Source organism: Gymnoscopelus microlampas, assembly GCF_963454915.1.
Source record: "Gymnoscopelus microlampas genome assembly, chromosome: 19".
Lineage (NCBI taxonomy): Eukaryota > Metazoa > Chordata > Actinopteri > Myctophiformes > Myctophidae > Gymnoscopelus > Gymnoscopelus microlampas.
The window spans coordinates 28,619,126-28,639,089 of NC_139956.1; the positions used below are offsets into that span (position 1 = coordinate 28,619,126).

The window sequence follows — 19,964 nt, forward strand, 5'->3', positions numbered from 1 at the left end:
CACAGTGAAGCCCGGCTAAACCTCTATCCTCAGTAGCAGGTGTTCACACTGCATTAAATATGCTCTCTTTTTTTATGCACTTTATGTACAAATGAACCCCGGCGAAGTTAATTTGTCTCTGTTGTCCTCCTCCATGTGAGAATTGTAACGGCTGGCTTCCCTGACGCAACAAACAACAACAACACTGGCAACGCAAATGTTTAGGAAAGGACTTATGTGTATGAAACAGGAGCAGCTTTTCATTATTCAGCAGCACCACCATTCTAAAGGTTTATTATTAGGCATGAATGCATTCTATGTTTATTTTATATGAATGCATTATATATGTTGTGTGTTCTTTGGTCTTGGAAGCCATGACCGTAACACAGCGGGGGAAGTTTTGCGTCAGCCGACACACAAACTACTCTACCGTTGTTGTACTAAAGCTATATATTTTTGCCACGTTTTGACAATGTTGCCACGTTTTTGACATTGTTTTGAAACTTGACAAATCAATGTTGGTGAGCGTCCAGTCGTCCAGGTCTGGTGTCCTCTATCTGTGTCCAAAACAAGTCTGTGATACACAAACGCTTTCAATGTGAGTTGCGATATCTTTATGGTGGTGAATTTTTGGTGAAATGTCCCTTTAAATGTCGTTTAAAGAAAAAACAGTCTCAATGTTGACACCTCACCATCCATCAGTGGCCACGCCCCATCCGTCCTCATTGGTCAGACATTTTCACAGCGTCCAATCATCATTGTCACGTTTCGCCCGGTCAGTCAGCAGATTGGCATCGGCCAAAGAGTCCTGCCGTATACTTTATTTCCTTGTTTATTTCTGTTGTTTATGTTTATGTTGATGCTGCCACCGCATGAATTAATGAAACCCTTGTTGTTTTCTTTCTGTTTTTCCATTCTTTTTTTGCCCCCTCCCCCTTGCCCCCTCCCCTGCCCCTCCTCTTTATTCATTTATTGTCCATTTTGTTTTAATCCTTTTCTCCCCCTTTTTTTCTTTTTTTCTTTTCTTATTTGTTCGTTTGTGACAACAGCAAGTTGGAATAGATCAGGGTGACATCCCCGATCTCTCACAGGTCAGTGTACATCTCACCTCTCTCTCTCTCTCTCGCTCTCTCTTTTCTTGCCTTTACCTGCTCTTAACCCATTGAGACCTGAAGCCGATTCTCCTAAATCTCAACTGTATTCTAAAAAACGTATGTTTCTATATCAGTGGTGCTCAATCTTTTTCATGTCAAGGACCCCCAAAATGACATGTATTTGGCCGTGGACCCCATCAAAATATGTTGTTCCAGGGACCCCCCAGAAGCAAAGATTTGAGTTAAAAATGTTTGCTTTAAAAATATATATATTCAACGATTTGCACACATTTTCGCGTTTTTTCAAAAATAGCAGATCTACAAGCTCGTAGCGCGGCACTCGGTGCCGCGCTATGAGCTTGTATATCTGCTATTTTTGAATAGCCCAAAGTGTAAAATAATGCTTTTTTAGCTCAAATCTAAAAATGACACAGTTCCAGGTCTTAATGGGTTAAGCCTGAGTGATATTTGGTTGCGCGCCGCATCGTTCCCCCGAAAATAGCCAATGGCTGTTCTCGGGGCCCGACACCGGTGCACAGCCAAGTATAAATAACCCTCTAATCATTTTCTTTCTCAACTCACGAGCCTTCATCACTGCCCAACATCAGTGCATCTCTTCCTCCCTTCAATCATATATCGCCGTGTTCTTCTCGGTACTCTCGTCCTTCCTCTCTCTCGTTCCACCTCTCTCTCCTCTTAACCAAAAGCCATCTTGTCCTTAACCTAATCTCTGCTTCCCATTTCCACCCCGTCCACTTACTTCTGGTTAGATTGATTTGTTCCTGAGTGTGTCTGTGGATGTACCATAAAGCACTCTGTTAGACCCTACTCTAACCACTTAAACCCTATGTGCGTTGTGCAGTGAATACGGAAAGTATGCTTTACGGAAAGTATGCTATGATCTTACAAGCTCCATAAAGAGTTGTGTAAGCTATGTTTTGGTGGATGTTCCTGCCCACCATGCGGTGGCTAGGGCTTTGAATCCTCCGCGAAGAAGAATCCGGCTCGGCTCGTTCGCTTCAGTGATCACAGTCGGCTGTGTTCCAGGGCGGGAAGCCGGCAAGGGGAGAGGGAATTGGCATAACGACTAAATTGGGTGGGGAAAAGATGGGAACATTGTATTTTAGTATATAAACTGCGTACACACGTATACAGTATATGAAAATATAGTGTCAAAATATGCATCGAATACCCATTAAAACCCATTAAATCCGGGAACGCATCTGTGTCATGTCAGATTTTTAGCTATAACATTAGGATATTACAAAATAGCAGATATACAAGCTCATAGCACGGCACTCTGTGCTGCGCTATGAGTTTGTAGATCTGCTATTTTTGAAAAATCTTGATAGAATTGGTGCAAATCTATGAATATATATATTTTTAAAGCGAACATTTTTAACTCAAATCTTTGCTTCTGGGCGGTCCCTGGAACAAAATATTTTGAGATGGGGTGCCGTGACCAAATACATATAATTTTGGGGGTCCTTGACATAGTCCACAGGTTTGCACACCACTTCCCGGGGGGAAACCTCATAATGTATGTCAAAAACTGTTACTTTTAGGAATTCAAATAAATAAAAATATCAGATCTATAACCTCAAAACACGCTGCTTTTTGAGCTTGTAGATCTGCTATGTTTGCTCATTTTCAACTTTTTTGTGTGACACTGTAGTATGACGAAGTATTACTTTACGAAAAAACATAAAAAGTTAAAATAAGGAGTTGAGAGGTTTCTGCCCGACAGCAACGGTATCATAGTCGTCATGGTTGTGTGCACAGTCCTACCTAGAGCAAATGTTTTTGGGGAAAGTAAACCCCCTGAAGAATAACAGTTCTAACAGATCGTACCCCGTGTATAAGCTTGTTTGAAGGCTTAATAAAGCGCTTCAGTGCTTCTCCCACTTGCCTTTTAGAAAGTGAAAAGCCTGCAACTTTGACGCTCACATTACATCAGAAAATCCTTTTTTAGAAGATCTTGGGAAGCTTTTTCTTTGCTTTTATTTTCCTCCTTGTTCTTAGGCAGAGGCTTGAACCGGGGGGTCATGCATTATTCTAATAATCATTATGCCAAGTGACTCATGAAGAACTTGACCGCGCGGGGATTGTCTGGGATGTGTGTGTGTGTGTGTAGGTGTGTGTGTGTGTGTGTGCGTGGGCATTGAACTGGTGGTGAAACCCTGCAGTTGTACAGCGGTCATCCCAGGTCCTCTCTGAGTCTCTGTCAGTACTCCTCCCTTACACAAAGATGTCTTACATCGTAGGAGGGGACATGAGGATCATGCTTGCTGTGTGTGTGTGCTTGTGTGTGTGTGTGTGTGTGTGTGTGTGTTTGAATATGTCACAAAGACACACGCATCTTCGTGGGATAATGTATGCATAATGTGTGTTGTACGTGTGTTTGTGTATGTGCGGATGCAGGCGCTTGTGTGTGTGTGTGTGTGTGTGTGTGTGTGTGTGTGTGTGTGTGTGTAGTTACACACGCTTCTTTGTAGAATGGAGTCAGTGACCTTTGTCACGGCTGCTTGGATGTGATGTTGAATCAACATGATATGTTTGCCCTGGCACCGTGACCTCACATGACCTTGTTTGTACACACACACACACACACACACACACATGCAAAGCGTGATATACACAGCTCCAAACGCTCATGCTCACATACGCACGCACACACACACACTGGGCATGGCGAGCAAAAGGCCACGAAGCCTCATGAATATGAGATAAGCTTGTCTCTTTGTCCTCCGCCACCCCATGAAAAGAATCCTCACACGGCTCTTTGACTGCATCATTTAAATTCGACCTGGCATCACCACCACCACCACCACCACCTTGAGTCGTTTATACCATTCAATCCGGGAACGCATCTGTGTCATGTTCGATTTTAGCTATTACCATTATTTCATACTTTTGGCTATTTAAAAATAGCAGATCTACAAGCTCATAGCACGGCACTGGGTGCCGTGCTATGAGCTTGTAGATCTCCTACTTTTTTGAAAAATCTTTTTGCAAATCTTTGAATATATATTTTTTTGAGCACCACTGATAAATAGCAACATAAGTTTTTTCAAAAAACTTAACAGTTAAAGCTTTAAAAAATATATATATTCAAAGATTTGCACAAAGTTTTACAATTAAAAATAAATAAATAGCTGATCTACAAGCTCTACAAGCTTGGTGCCGCGCTATGAGCTTGTATATCTGCTATTTTCGAATATCCAAAGTATAAAATAATGGTTAAAGGGGTTACACAGATGCGTTCCCTTACTTAGTTTTCTGTCCGCATCCCAATGTGAAACACTGGTGATGACCTACAAGGCACCCAAGAGCATGGCGCCCCCCGCCTAACCTTCAGAACATGATCCACCCGTACACCCCATCATGCACGCTTAGATCAGCTATCACTCCCTTTTAGGGTTGGGAGCCGGAAACCGGGTCCAACATTGAGGAACCGTTCCATAACATTTGTAATCGTTTCCGGATTATTATTATTTGTTTTACACTGTCAAAGCGTGGACTTCATGTCTGCTATACAATTACAATGCCAGTGGGTCTCGAAACGTTTTAATTTCGAGGACCACCATACATCGTTAAAGGGAGCCGTTATGGAATCGGACTGTTAAGAGGGTATCGTTAAGGAATATATCTGAATGCGGCAATATCTCTGAATTGCATAATATACATAGCATCACAAATAACATTGTGACAAATGCTTGTTTGAACATTTATTAGTTACGCAGTGTAGTTATTAGATAATGTAAACTATCTTTTCTTCATAAGGAAACCTTAATTGTATGACTGCGTCCATTGTCATGTCCATGGACACAGTGAATAAATGAGGCTGCACAGGCGGCACGAACATTTAATTATTTTTTATTGACAAATTGTTAGGTTCTTATCTTATTTAATTACATTTTTACTTTGTAAACAGCCAATGAAGCAAAGTTAGTGGACTTTAGCTCTCTATTCTAGTTCACTGGTGAACATGAACATCACTTATGTTGCTGTAGGGGTTGAAGGTATACAGTTTAAGTTTACATGACAAAAACTCAATAATATTGCACAATCTAACTTCTTCTCGCCAGCTCTTGCAAACAGGACGGACGAGAGGTGTTAAACAATTTCAACATGCCGTCCCTATTTTGGGCCTGACATTGTAGGCAAAAAATATATAACAAATGTAAAAACCAATCTACAAGCTTGTATCTATTTTCGCCACTTGACACCATCTCACGGCTAAGGCGGTGGTTAATTGATTAGAGCTACAGTAAATAACTACAATCTTCTTGAAATTATTTGGCAACACATTAGCATAACCTATATTGACGGAATGGAAGATACATTAACGGTTGGATTTTAAAAGCATTGAGTTACATAAACATCTAGCTATGTGTACTCGGATGTCAAATATGGTGTGACAACTCTACAGGGAATTCTGGAAATTTGAGTCTGGAAAAGTATGGAAGTTTTTCACTAGATGTTATTTAGACAGAATATTCAGTTTGCTTGTCCACAAATGCTAAGAATGTTTAGATACCGTGTTATTGAGACAAATGCTAGGTTTGCTGTTTACCTGGTGGCATAGTTACTTTAAAAGCACTAAATAGTTTTTCTTTGCACTCTACTTATGTTTACCCTGTCATTTGTTGACTAGGGTTATTATTGCAACATTTCTGCTGTAATATTAAGAGATGTTAATGTTTAAACCCAAGGATCTAAATGAAAGCTTTGGCCAAATATGTCAATTTGGGGGATCCTTAATGTTTGAGAACGTTCTTAGTGTGAATTTCTGCTCCTACTGTGCGTTGTTGCCCTGGCCTCTAAAGTTAGTGCTGTGGAAACGCCCTAAGAAGACAGACTCGCGGTCAACAGCAGTCAAAAAGCGAGGAGAGCAAGGCACCCTGCTGTGTGTGTGTGTGTGTGTGTGTGTGTGTGTGTTTGTGAGAGAGACGCTTTTTGCAAGTCTGAGTGTGAAAATGTGTTAGAAAGTTGTTGTGTGTGTGAGTCAACTATTTCTGTCTGTGAATGAGCTGCAATCGAAGCATTTGTGTGTATGTGTGTTGGCGCAAAAAGGGAAAAGTGCATTTAAGTGTGAGTGTGTTGGTGTGCTTTGCGGTTTTCCTGCTTTGTGTGTATGCATGGTCTGACCTAACATTGACTCACACTGGGAACAAGGATTCCCACGTGTCTATTCTGATCCCGGGACACTTAAAAGATTGTCTCTTTATCTGACACACTCTAGTAGTCTCTCATATAAAACCTTCTGTAGGCAGCAGTTTGACAAGAAAACCCTCCACCCAAACACACCCAAATACAATTACTATGTTGGCTGTGTGAGTGAGTGTGTATGGTTTGGCATGCCTTTGCCTTCTTGTGCATGTGTGCATGCCTTTATACAGTAAACGTGCGTTGCGTGTGTGTGAGCGAGTGTGTTTGTATGAGTGATTTGCCCTGCATACTTTAGAAAGAAAGTATGCATATGTGCAAGCCTTTATAAATGAGTTTTGTGCGGTGTGTGTGTGTGTGTGTGTGTGTGCACATGTATGCTGTTGTGTGTGGTTTGCTGTGCATAGTTTAAAAGGAGCGTACATGTGTGCAAGTCTTTATAAAATGCATTTTGTCTGTGTGTGTGTGTGTGTGTGTGTATGCGCTGTTACTGAAAGAGTGTTTTCACATTCCTGTGGACGGAGAGGGAGAGAAAGACATGACGTTGCCATTTTTCTCGTTGGAAACATTTCCTCTTCTCTCTGCTCGGCCACAGCTGAAAAACACTGAGTCAAACGTTCACACACACACACACACACACACACACACACACACACACACACACACCAACCAGAGAAACGAAGCGTTTTCTCCACGGTTGAAGGAAGCCATCTGTAAAATCACCATGGTCTAGACAACAACTTAGGAATGAATCAGAACCACAATCGGCAATGATTTTTACGTACGTGCGTTCATGCATGCTTGCGTGTGTGTGTGTGTGTGTGTGTGTGTGTGTGTGTGTGTGTGTGTGTGTGTGTGTGTGTGTGTGTGTGTGTGTGTGTGTGTGTGTGTGTGTGTGTGTGTGTGTGTTTTCTTGTGGTACTCAGTGAACACATGGGTGCATGGGTGTGTTTTTGTGTGTGTGTTTTTTGGGTGTGTGTGGGATAAAGTTTGTTTTCTGTGTATGTGGGCAGTGACATCTTGCGGATTAGCTTAACACAGCCAGTACCAACACTCATACAGAATGCAACATGATATTACATATTACGTTGCTGTCGGGTGGAAACCTTGTATGTCCAAAACGGTTCCTTTTTTATTATTAAATATATTTTTGGAAAACAGCAGATCTACAACCTCAAAACCGTTTTGAGATTGTAGATCTTCTGTTTTCCAAAAATTGTACATCTGCTATTTTGTGAAGAAGTAGGACATTCATTTACAACAAAAAGACATTCAAAGTTGAAATATGGAGGTTTGTGCTCGACAGCGACCGCCTTTTTTTTCACAGTCGACCATCACAAGAGCATTAGACTGACAAAGCTCACTGCAGTGTCCAGGGAGGGTTAGATGACAGCTGTGCAGATGTCTGTTGTTTTGTAGGTCATTTATCAAGCTCCTCTGGAGGGATGTTACTGTACGCATGTAAGCAGTGGTGGAGGAAGTACTCGCATTTTGTTCTTAAAGGGATATTTCACGTTCAAACATGTCTGGGGTCATTTTAACATCTAACCAGACAGTTTTTTTTAAGTTGCTTGGTTCAGTATTTAGATATTTGATCATTTTATCAGACATGCCCCCTTCCTATACAAACCCATTGTAACTTCAAACTCCATTTTAACCATGATGGATTCAGTGAAAACACCCGTCCTTGGTTCTGGTGACTCATATTGGCCTGCTAATGCGTGAGGGGGCCGTGGTTTTTCAATTACTTTTTTCATTTATTTTTCATCATTTGTTTGGAAAATGAATAAAAATCAAGTCTTTTGCACACCTACAAGGGCGACAGGAAAATACAAATAAATAAATAAACAAATTGAAAAAAACACAGCCCCCCTCAAACATTAGGACAATAGCAATCACCAGAACCAAGGACAGGTGTTTTCAATAAATCTAACATGGTTACAATGGGTTTCAAGCAAGTTAAAAGCTGACTGGGGTGTGAAGTACAAAAGCCAGAGTAGACGTTAAAATGACCCCAAGCATGTTTGAAAGTGAAATACCCCTTTAAGTTCAAAATGCGAGCACTTCTTCCACCAGTGTATACATGTACATCCCTCAAGAGAATATAACAGCTAACACTAATAAGTATATAACAGCAATGTATAAAACTAGCGTGCTTATATTGACAGTAAGGAAGTGCAGTGAATCTGTCCAAACGGTCAACAAATGCATTCTTTTGATAGTCATCATACGTTCTATAGCGTATAGAATGGCGAAAACAATCTACATTCAACTGCCAATAAGAAGAAATTAACTTTAAGTTAAAATTAAAATTAAAAAATATGAAAATAGCTGATCTAGAGAGGCCTTGTGAGCATGTAGATCAGCTATTTTCACAGTATTTTTCTCTGGAACCTAGTCAAACTAAATGTAATGCCTCAACTCCTACAATTCCAAGTGCTTGTCAGGGTGGGGGGTCCCCAGTTCAAATATGATTATTTTGGAGGGTCACGGCCTGAAAAGTTTGAGAACCACTGCCCTAGGGGTCTGTACTTGACCCCCTCCCTCTCCCCCCTCTACATCAAATCGCTTAGCCGAAAATAGCCGCAAGTTCAGAACACGTCATGTTGCGATGCGTTGGAATGTTGTAGAGTGGCTATTTTTGCGGAATGTTCGCCCCCAGAATAGGCTCTCCAGGCTCCATAAAGTCACCATAAAACAAACGGCCATAATAACACAGCTAACTGCCATATAACATTGCAAACAGTTAACGCCGTCATACAAAGCTGAAGGGCAACAACTACTTGAGTAGTGAGGAAAACCATCTTCACGGTTGTCTGCTGTCTTGCAAAAATGTTTGTGCCGATGCATAAGAAGCAGTGGTGTAAAGAGTACATGTACTCAAGTACTGTACTTAAGTGTGTTTTTCAGTATTTAAAATTCAATACTTTTACTTCTACCCCACTACAACTCGGAGGAAAATATTGTACTTTTAATGCGCTACAATTATATGACAACGTTAGTTACAAAACATACTCTAACCACTTCAGCCCTGTATATATTTCGGCCTTTTGGAAATAGCCGATCTACAAGCTCACAATGTGTCGAATTGTGAGCTTGTTGATCTGCTATTTTCAAAAGATATTTAATACATTTTGAACTTGTGAAATGGGACATTCTGCACAATACTTGCCAATATTTTTGTACTTTTACTCAAGTACATTATTAATACGGGAGTTCCACTTGTAACGGAGCATATCTACATTGCAGTATTGATACTTGTACTGAAGTAAAACATGTGAGCACTTCTTCCATCACTGATAAGAAGTGAAGATTAGTCTCACTTATGTCTATAATCCTTAGCTTGTTTTGTGGGCAGAACACAACATGCGCTACGGTGATGGATCTCACATTGTTTGAAAGTCATCCCGTCTTGGACAGCAGCTACACTAAGGTACCCAAAACATTTCCTTGACGACGACAACACACAACAGCAGGAAGGTTGAGTGACCGGAGCCAAGAGTGGGATCAGAATAGAAAGCCTGTTACGGAATGTTTGCAGTCTGGTCGCCAGTGGCGACGGGAGGACAAGCCCCTCCCACGCCCCCCCACCCACCTTTTTCTCTGGTATAATGTGAAAGCCCTGGCTTTGTTTTGTCTGTGGAAGAAGAGGTGATAACACGGCTATTTATTTGTCTGTTCTTGTCACTCCACACGGCGTGGTTTTGTCGCTCGCAAGCCATCATAACCACAGTGTAAACATCCCTTCCATTCAAGGGCCTGTAGTCTGGACCTTTTTACTTTAAGACAGGAATGGGGATGTTTACTTTGAGCACATTGTGACATAACCATCTGAATGAAGCCTATAGACTTCATTGGCCGAGGTCCCCCAGGCTATCTATAACCTAGGCTCCTTCCTTTTTTCCGACTACACCAAATCTCTTTGCCGAAAATAGCCAAACCACAAGCTCAAGTTGTGACACATAATGGGCTTGTGCTGTTAGATCTGCTATGTTCCTAATGTTTGCCTACTTTGACATGTACTTCGCGTGGATAATACACTGACATACAAAGATCAAAACAGACCAGACAAACAAATGAAGGACAAAAAAGAGTGCAGCCTAAACTGAAGTAATAACAAACACAACTATAAAAAGAGAACGTAGATAAGTGCAGACGGATTGGTTTTAATCTGCAGTATGACAGGAGTTTATGACGGCAATGACATTGTTGGCCAAGACGTGTTTGACAGAACGTAACAATGCTTCTCGCGTTACAAGGACAACAAGACCCTCACATGCCGCACGCGGTCAGACATGCAGGACAAACAGACAAGACAAAATGAAAAGAAGGGGGATTGAAAAGAAAAGAAAATATGAGACAAATCCATTGAAAGCCTTTAGACATGTGTGCATGTCTCGGCCCAACCTCTCTCCTCTCGTCTCCTCCTCTCGTCTCCTCTCCTCTCTGGTTTTTCTGACTCCTTCCTTTGTTCTCGGTGTCGTCGGATTGCACTCTAACCAGCGGTGTGAATGTTTGCTGCATGTGTTGCCAGGGCTATTCTTGGCACCCGATGCACTCTGTTACCCCACCTCTGAGACTGACTAACACCCATGTTACCGTGTGTGTGTGTGTGTGTGTGTGTGTGTGTGTGTCTGTGTCTGTGTCTGTGTGTGTGTGTGTGTGTGTGTGTGTGTGTGTGTGTGTGTGTGTCTGAGTGTGCGTGCGCGTACATACGTTCAAAAGTGGCTTTTTGTGTGCGTGTGTGTTTGCATTTTACCTGAAACCTATGAAATATGTGTGTGTGTCGTGAAACTGTCTGAGAGCATAAAGGACAAAGACCAGCGTACAAAGGTGAACATACACTTACTTCTCTCTCTCTCTCTCTCACTGTCTGTGTCCTTGTCTCTCCCCCCTCCCCTCCCCTCTCTCTGTCTCTCTCTCTCTCTCTCTCTCTCTCCTCACCACCAGGCCCCCAGCAGTCTCCTGGAAGCTCTGGAGCAGCACCTGGCCTCCCTGGAGGGGAAAAAAACCAAGGAGCTGAGTGCAGACACCAGGTATACACGTACAGTAAATACCCTGCCGGTTGCCCACACACACACACACACACTTCGAGTCCCGAGTGTTAGTTACACTCTGAGGTGTGTGGAAATGGACCCGGGAGGGTCCATTTCCACACACCTCAGAGTGTAACTAACACTCCACGTCTTTGACTGGAGGTCAGACTCTGCTAGACTGACCTACATAATATGTGCTGGTGGATCAGTGCTGGCTGGCTGTGCTTGTGAAAAAATATAGAAAATGAGGGTGCTTGGGTGGCGCTAGTGGTAAAGTTGCCTGCCACATCACCACCGCCGCCGCGGAGGTTGTGGGTTCGAATTCCACCGCGGTGCGTTTTTCGGCTTTGTCGAGCAGCTTATCTATACGAACACTATTGGCCCCGTGTTCGGGGGAGGGGGCGGGGAGATGTTTGTAACTGCACATACTACGGGGAGCAGGGAGTGTTGGGCGGGAGGAGTAGGACAAATTGGCAAACTACGGTCCTCGCGGTGGGGGCCCCTCACTGGCAGGTGAGTCAGTAGGATACAACAGTAGTGACAACACCCAAATGTTTGTGGGGAGAAATCAATAGGCATAACGACTAAATTGGGGAGAAAAAGGGGAAAAAAGCACAAAAAAGAGGGGAAGAAATACAATATTTAAAGGGATAGTTCACCCACAAAATGACTTTTTTTCTATTGATTAGTTAGGGTGACTAATCGATAGAAAAAAAGTATTTTTTGGCGTGAACTATCCCTTTAAAAAATATTATATTATCACAAAAATACCATATGTAATTAAATGTATAATATGTTTTCAAATCTACATAATAGCTGAAGCTTCAGTCTTTTGTCTCAGAAGATGGAGAAATATTTGCGTTCGACTAACTTCATAGTCTCTTTTTTTGTGGTACCAAGTGTCACCACGGTAAGTTATTATGAACAAGACAAAACGATGGCCATTGGAGAGGCTTGACTTCAACAGATACACACGAGCAGACATGACACACAACTACACACCTTTGCACGTATCTATCTCTCTTTGCCGATCAGCAATAGCAAAGCTATTAAGCAGGGGAGAAACAACCAGGGCGCTCAATGAGAGAAGGAAGTGGACTATTAAGGGCCGTTCCACTCCAAGCACGATTACTACGGTAATTATGTGAGCGTCGTCCACGCTGATTGAACGATAACGTTCTGCAAACAGTGGCACCAAGCACATCCACGCTCACACATGGAGAGAGAGAGAGAGAGAGAGAGAGAGAGAGAGAGAGACATTGGTGCTGAAAGACACATGCAGTAGGCCACTGGTTTTCAACCCTTTTCATTTCAAGGTCCATTATTTTTGGGGCATTTGAGCCACGGACCACCATTTGATGAGATTTAGACTCTCACACCCAAGAATATTTTGTTATCGTTGGATAAGATTTTGTCCACAATTCCATGCTGTATTGATGTTGGCACCAATAGACCATATTCACACGGCGGCCATGTTTCTATGAAGTCAATGAAAGTAGCCACCCCGGGTGGCGGCACTTTCAATGTTAAATTCCAATATGGCCGCCGTGTGAATATGGTCTATTGGAGAGATGACAGGCAAACATTGATCAAAATAACAGTTCTTCTACATTCTCTAATTGTGTAGACTTCTTGTGAATTAAGTAATGCAGATGTTTAACAATACTTTAACTCTTGAGAGCGTAAAATGATCTCAAAGTGGGGTCCTGGGTCCCCACTTTGAGAACCACTGCTGTAAGGGAATGCACCCACGTCTTGTACTTCTAACTCTTTTGGTCCTTTCTTTGGTCTCTTGTGTTCCGTGTGGTTGCAGAGCGTCCACTCTGTCCAGCGCCGTGTCCTCCCTGTCCTCCACGGGCATGTCCTTCAGCCGCATGGACGAGAAGGAGAGACAGCAAGCCCTGGAGGAGGAGCAGGCCAGACTGCAGGCTCTCAAGGTGACCTGGTTTAATATTGGGGGGAACATTATATGATCGTCTCTGTCGGGGTGGAAACCTTGAACTTCCCCAAACTGTTACTTTTCACTTTCACTTAGCCCATTAACACATTGACCGCCAGAGGTTAATCTCATAATGTACTCACCAGTGCCAACGTTTTATTGTTGTTTTTTGTTTTTTTCACGTCGCCATAGACATTGTTAAAATCCTTAAAATTGAGCTGCGCACTGTTTGTAAACATCGCGGACATCTGCCTGGTTCGAGCAGTGAAGACCACGTGTCAAACGGAATCTCCATGTTGTAGTTAGAACGGTTTATGTTAGACAGTGATCACCGAGGAGAAGAAAAAAACAAGGAGAAAACTGAGTTTCAGTTTCGTCATTAGAACGAGGGCTGATGGCTTCGGCAAAACCGGATCCCAAATAATTCTGTTTCCGGTGGTGTTACAATGAAATGTGCCGTACCGGAAATAAAAAAAAAATAAAAAATTGAAAAAAAGGAAAAAGCACCACGGCCCGTAGGCTACGGGATCGGCGCTTTACAGTTGGATTTATCGGCCCGTAGGCTACGGGCCTGGCGGTGAGAGTGTTAAGACCTGGAACTGTGTCATTTTTAGATTTGAGCAAAAAAAGCATTATTTTACACTTTGGGCTATTCAAAAATAGCAGATATACAAGCTCATAGCGCGGCACCGAGTGCCACGCTACGAGCTTGTAGATCTGCTATTTTTGAAAAATCGTGAAAATGAGTGCAAATCTTTGAATATAAATACTTTTAAAGCGAACATTTTTAACTAAAATCTTTGCTTCTGGGGGTCCCTGGAACAACATATTTTGATGGGGGTCCCCGGCCAAAAACATATAATTTTGGGGGTCCTTGACATGAAAAAGATTGAGCACCACTGATATAGAAACATACGTTTTTCAGAAAACTGTTGAGATTTAGGAGACATGTAGAATCGGCTTCAGGTCTCAATGGGTTAAAAAAATCAATAAATATGACGCTCGGGTGTCGCAGTGGTGAAAGTACCTGTCCACCACTGCAGAGGTTGTGAGTTCAAATGTCAGTTAGAAAATATTTTTGCTACTTTTTTTTGACACTGTAGTGTGATGAAGTAGGGCATTCATTTACGAATAAAACCATGAAAAGTTAAAATATGGAGATACAAGGTTTCTGCCCCGACAGCAACGATGTACTCTTAACACCATGAAGGAAAGCTGTTTTATATACAGGGGGAACACGTTTATACGATAACACCACACAAATAGTTGGTTTATATCAGGGGAACATTTTATGTTGTTACTGCAATAGTTATTTTATATTAGGGGACGTTTTATACCGTACAGCCACGGCAATAGTTATTGTATATCAGGGGACATTTCATACTGCAGGAGGCTCTAAGGATAATACTTTATTATACACACATGAATGTATGTAACGCCCAATATACAGTAACGTGAGCGGATTAGTACATTTAGCCAGAGAAACATCAGCCTCCTAGAAGGGGGGTTGGACAGATTAAGTTTATATTCATGGATTGATGTGTTTTAACCCTTTAAGACCAGGAAAGCATCAGTCATTTTAGATTGTAACCTCTATCTTATAATTTGGCTATTCAAAAATAGCAGATACACAAGCTCATAGTGTGGCACCGTGCTATTTTTTAATCATGAACATTTTTGCAAATCTTTGAATATATATATATATATTTTTTTTAAAGTGAACATTTGTAACTCAAATCTTTGCTCCAGGGGATTCTACAAATGTCTTCTAAATCCTTACAGTTTTTTGAAGAAACGTATGTTGCTATAATCAGTGGTTCTCAAACTTTTTCATGTCAAGGAACACCAAAATGATATGTATTTGGCCTGCTATTTTTGGCACATATTCCCCTCAGAATAGGGATGCTACGGTTTAAAATCCCTGTAGTAACTCTGAGATCCCCCCAGACGGAATAAAGAAGGGGGTCAAGGTTCGACCCCTGGGGGACTCAGGTCAATGAAGTATAATAGGATTTGTGGAGGTTAAGCTATCATATATTTTCTTTGCATTTTGTATGAGTCTGGACAACGCAGCTACAAAGTAGTTAACAGGCTTGACTGTGAATTGGGAGGAAGCACATGGATGCATTTAACCCATTAAGACCGGGAAAGCATCTGTGTCATTTTAAGATTTATTTGGCAATTTTGTATTAATTGTGAAAATGTGTTCAAATCTTTGTTATGTTTTTAAACAACTTATTGTAGTTGCTTTGGATAAAAGCGTCTGCTAAATGACTGTAATGTAATGTAAAGCAAACATTTGTAACTCAAATCTTTGCCTCTGGGCATTCTTTTTGAAAAACATATGTTGCTATATAAGTGGTTCTCAAAAATGTTCATGTCAAGGGCCCCCAGAATTATATGTATTTGGCCGCAGACCCTCATCTCAAAATATGTTGTTCCAGGGACCCCCCAGAAGCAAAGATTGGGGTTAAAAATGTTCGCTTTAAAATATATATACATTTATTCAAAGATTTGAACAAATTTCCAAGATTTTTCTAAAATAGCAGATCTACAAGCTCACTCGGTGCCGCGCTATGAGCTTGTAAATCTCCTGTTTTTGAATATCCAAAGAAATCTTAAAATGACAAGATTCTTTCCCGTTCTTAATGGATTAAATCATCGTCTAGTGGAGGGTTCCCAGGACGCCGGTGGTTTTCATTGTACCTAGAGCAGATAAATCAACACAATGTGACGTATCTAACTGCCTGCTAGCATAGAAATATGTACCGTCTGCCATTGGGGAAGTGGATGAAGAAACAAAGAAAAGCCATGCTTCAATTTCTTCAACAATAGCCCCGACACACACACACACACACACACACACACACACACACACACACACACACACACACACACACACACACACACACACACACACACACACACACACACACACTCCGTCGTGGTAGTGAAATGTTACTAAACCAGTGGTTCTCAAACCTTTTAATTTCAAGCACCCCCATAACTCTGAGAGAGTAAAAAATGCAAATGCACATTTGCACACTCTCAGAGTTACAGGCCTGTAAATGGTCCCGTTTGGAACCCCCTAAAGGAACCCTAAGGGGTCCCTGGACCCCACTGTCCCCACATTGAGAGCCACTGTACTAAACAGTAGAATAGTAGTATCAGGTTGATTTCAGCACGTCACCTGTTATGTAGGCACGTCATTGCTGATTGGATAGTGCTCCACGAATCACAGTAAAGCCTGATTTACACTTAGTTGCACACTGGTGTTGCCTGCGGTAAATAGCAGATCTACAAGCTCACAACGTGTCACATTCGTGACGCCATGCGTTGTGAGCTTGTACATCTGCTATTTAACACATCGTGTGCCAGAGGTTTATTAAAATAGGGTACGTTCAGTGCCAGCATATCTTCCATACACTTACGTTGATATGTTTCGTGCTGTAGAAGCCCCGACGCGGAAGTGCATGTAAACAAAGCGTGCGTGCGAGACGGCTAACGCCTGGAACAATAATATTTCTAACGCGATCCTCCATTGCAGAGTGATCGCCGATCGAAAGCGGTTAAAAAGAAATGGAGATATTAAGCTTTTAGTCAAGGAGTTAACATTGGAGCGGCCGACCGGAAGCATTTTTGACATGGATCCACATCCGGCCTCTCCTTCTTAGAGACTCCTTGGATGATCCCAAAGTTTCGTTAGAGCGCCCCACGTGGGAAAAATATATTTTTTAAAAATGGGCCAAAAACGGTCCGGACCTTTTATGGCACATAACGCATAGCTTCTCAAAAACGGTCCAGACCACATGGCACTCAATGTGTTAATGAGCACGACACCGGCACGCAACTAAATATAAATCAGGCTTAAAGGTTAAGTGGCTTGAATAGGCTCTATGCACAGCAGCCATTTTGGAGAAAAAATGGGCCTCTTCTGACTTCCTTCACAGGTGTTACCAATGATACTAATGAAGGCTCTGTTCCATTCTGGTCAAACAGAGTCAGGGTGCTGATATTGTGCATGTTGGCTCACTAGAAATACTAGTGGGTCTCAAAGTGTGGTCCAGGGACCCTCATGGTTCCTTGAGAGGGTGTAACTCTGAGAGTTATGGGGGTCCTTGAAATTAAAAAGTTTGAGAACCACTGTGCTACACTAAATGGAACAGAGCCTTCATTAGTGTCATTGGTAACACCTGTGAAGGAAGCAAGGAAGGGGCCCAATTTCTGTCCAATATGGCTGCTGTGCATAGAGCCTATGGCTATTTGACATCGGAAGGCTCTCCATAACTCTGAGAGTGTACAAATGGAACCAAATGGACCCTTATGGGTCCATTTCGTTCCGTTAGTACACTCTCAGAGTTACACACTCGTAAGGGGCCATTTGGAACCCCCTCAATGAACCATGAGGGTCCCTGGACCACACTTTGAGACCCACACAGAGTGTTTCCAGTGAGCCAACATGCACAACATCAGCACCCTGACTCTATTTGACCAGAATGGAACAGAGCCTTCATTAGTATCATTGGTAACACCTGTGAAGGAAGTAAAGAAGCAGCCCCAATTTCTTTACAATATGTCTGCTGTGCATAGAGCCTATTCAATCTTTGTTTCAGACCCAAGGAGAAAAAAAGTCCGCTGAACGGAGCGAATCAGTCCTGGCTAGGTCCCCGAGGACCCCCACTTTGAGAACCAACTGGCTCTGTTCAACTCTGCTGAGTCAAGCTGAGAGAGGAAACAGAACCAACAGTTCTGTTTCCGCTGAATAACAAATGACCTGTTCTTTTCCACCTTTACAACAAAACAAACAAACACAACTAAGCAGCCTTCCTAATATGTGCTCAGAACCACTGATAGGGTGGTCCATACACACACGCGCACGCACACACACACACACACACACACACACACACACACACACACACACACACACACACACACACACACACACACACACAGAGACAGTGTGAGTCCAGTATAAAGACCAAAGTCTTGTGTCTGGCAGTACACACAGCACTGGAGAAAAGGTCAAGTGTACAGTGTGCTGTTGACATTTCTGGGCTCTGGCCCCCGGGAGCTGCAGCCTCACAGCAAACTGTCATCCAGTAAGAATGTCCAGGCGCTGTGGAGCCTACCGTGTGTGTGTGTGTGTGTGTGTGTGTGTGTGTGTGTCTGTGTGTGTGTGTGTGTGTGTGTGTGTGTGTGTGTGTGTGTGTGTGTGTGCGTGTGCGTTAACCAGTGGTGGAAAAAAAATCTTACCTAAGTAAAAGTATAAATACTGCAATGTAGAAACACTCTGTTTCTCAGTAAATGTCTGGTAATTAAAATTTACTTGAGTAAAAGTACAAAAGTATTGGCCTCAAAATGTACTTAAAAGTACCAAACACAGTAGAAATGGCCGAAATGTATATAGGCCTGAAGTGGTTAATGCATGTTTGGTAATAATAATCTAAATCTACAGTAATTAGTAACTAAAATTTTCAAATAATTGTAGTGGATAATAATTGTAAAAGTTTAATATTTGCTTCTGAGATAGTAGTGGAGTAGAAGTAAAAGTACTGAAAATTGGAAATATTCCAGTAAAGTAAAAATACCTCAAAATTGTACTTAAGTACAGTACTCAAGTAAATGTACTTAGTTACTTTACACCACTGGTGTTAACACACTGTTAAATGGTCTCACATGCCTGCAGAATTTATATGTTGCGTGTCAGGGTGTGCGGGTACTTGTGTTACTATATTTGTGAGGGGCTAATGTCCCCACAAGTGTAGTAGAATAAAAAAATTGACATTGTTCATATACTCTTTCATATATAAATAATTGTGTTATATATAGTATAAATGTGTCGCAGTTTATGACGCGTCACAGTGAGACGCGTAGTGAGCTTGTAGATCGGCTATGTTCGGCAAATCATTGTACAAATGGCATTCATAAAGTCGACGTCCTAAACATTTTGATGTCCTCACAAGTATAGTAATACAAATGTGTGTGTGCGTGTGCAGTGTGTATGAACACTACATGTCTGTGGATGTGCAGTAAATAACTCATTTTATTCTTGTGTTTGTTTATCTTGTGCTTTGCTCCGGTTCTGCCAAGGTCCAGTGATTACCTTCTGTGAGAGAAGGAGAGGAAGATAAAGAGAGAGAGAGAGAGAGACTGATGGGTAGAGAGTGAAATAGATGACTAGGGAGGGAAGGAGGGAGGGTGGAATGGAGAGAGAGGGAGAGAGAGCGAGAGAGATAGAGAGTATCGGGGTTGCTGGGGTCATCCAAATACTCTGGCCCAGCTGTCTGCACACTCTGTTGTCCATATGGGCAACAACACACACACACACACACACACACACACACACACACACACACACACACACACTCACACTCACACTCACACTCACACACACACAAAGACATCCACAGAATGGACAATCAGAAGCACACATGCACACAAAGAGAAATACACACAAACTCATACAGTACTGTAGAGACATATACAGACACACAGAAACACACTATGGCCATGTGACCAGACTAAAATACAAATGATTTCACTCTGCCAGACACACATACAGGACACACACGCACACACACACACACACACACACACACACACACACACACACACGAACAGTAGCTCTCTCACAGACACGCACACGCGCGCACATGCTCACACACCCTCACACACAGTGCTCGGGTCCAGCAGGGTTGCGAGCTCAAACAATAGCAGCAGCAGCTCCTTACTCGTTCCCTGCTA

General features: G+C 42.2%; 1 protein-coding gene across 4 annotated transcripts in view; it reads left to right on the plus strand.

The window, feature by feature from the left end:
- Nucleotides 1-19,964, plus strand: part of LOC311034681 (phosphatidylinositol-binding clathrin assembly protein) — a 141,743-nt gene that overhangs the window by 81,589 nt on the left and 40,190 nt on the right. For all 4 annotated transcript variants that reach the window (XM_084042625.1, XM_084042627.1, XM_084042626.1 and 1 more), the window contains exons 8-10: nucleotides 1,029-1,070; nucleotides 11,193-11,278; nucleotides 13,092-13,215. In XM_084042625.1, coding sequence (XP_083898751.1) covers nucleotides 1,029-1,070; nucleotides 11,193-11,278; nucleotides 13,092-13,215 — 252 coding nt within the window. The remainder of the gene's footprint in view (nucleotides 1-1,028; nucleotides 1,071-11,192; nucleotides 11,279-13,091; nucleotides 13,216-19,964) is intronic.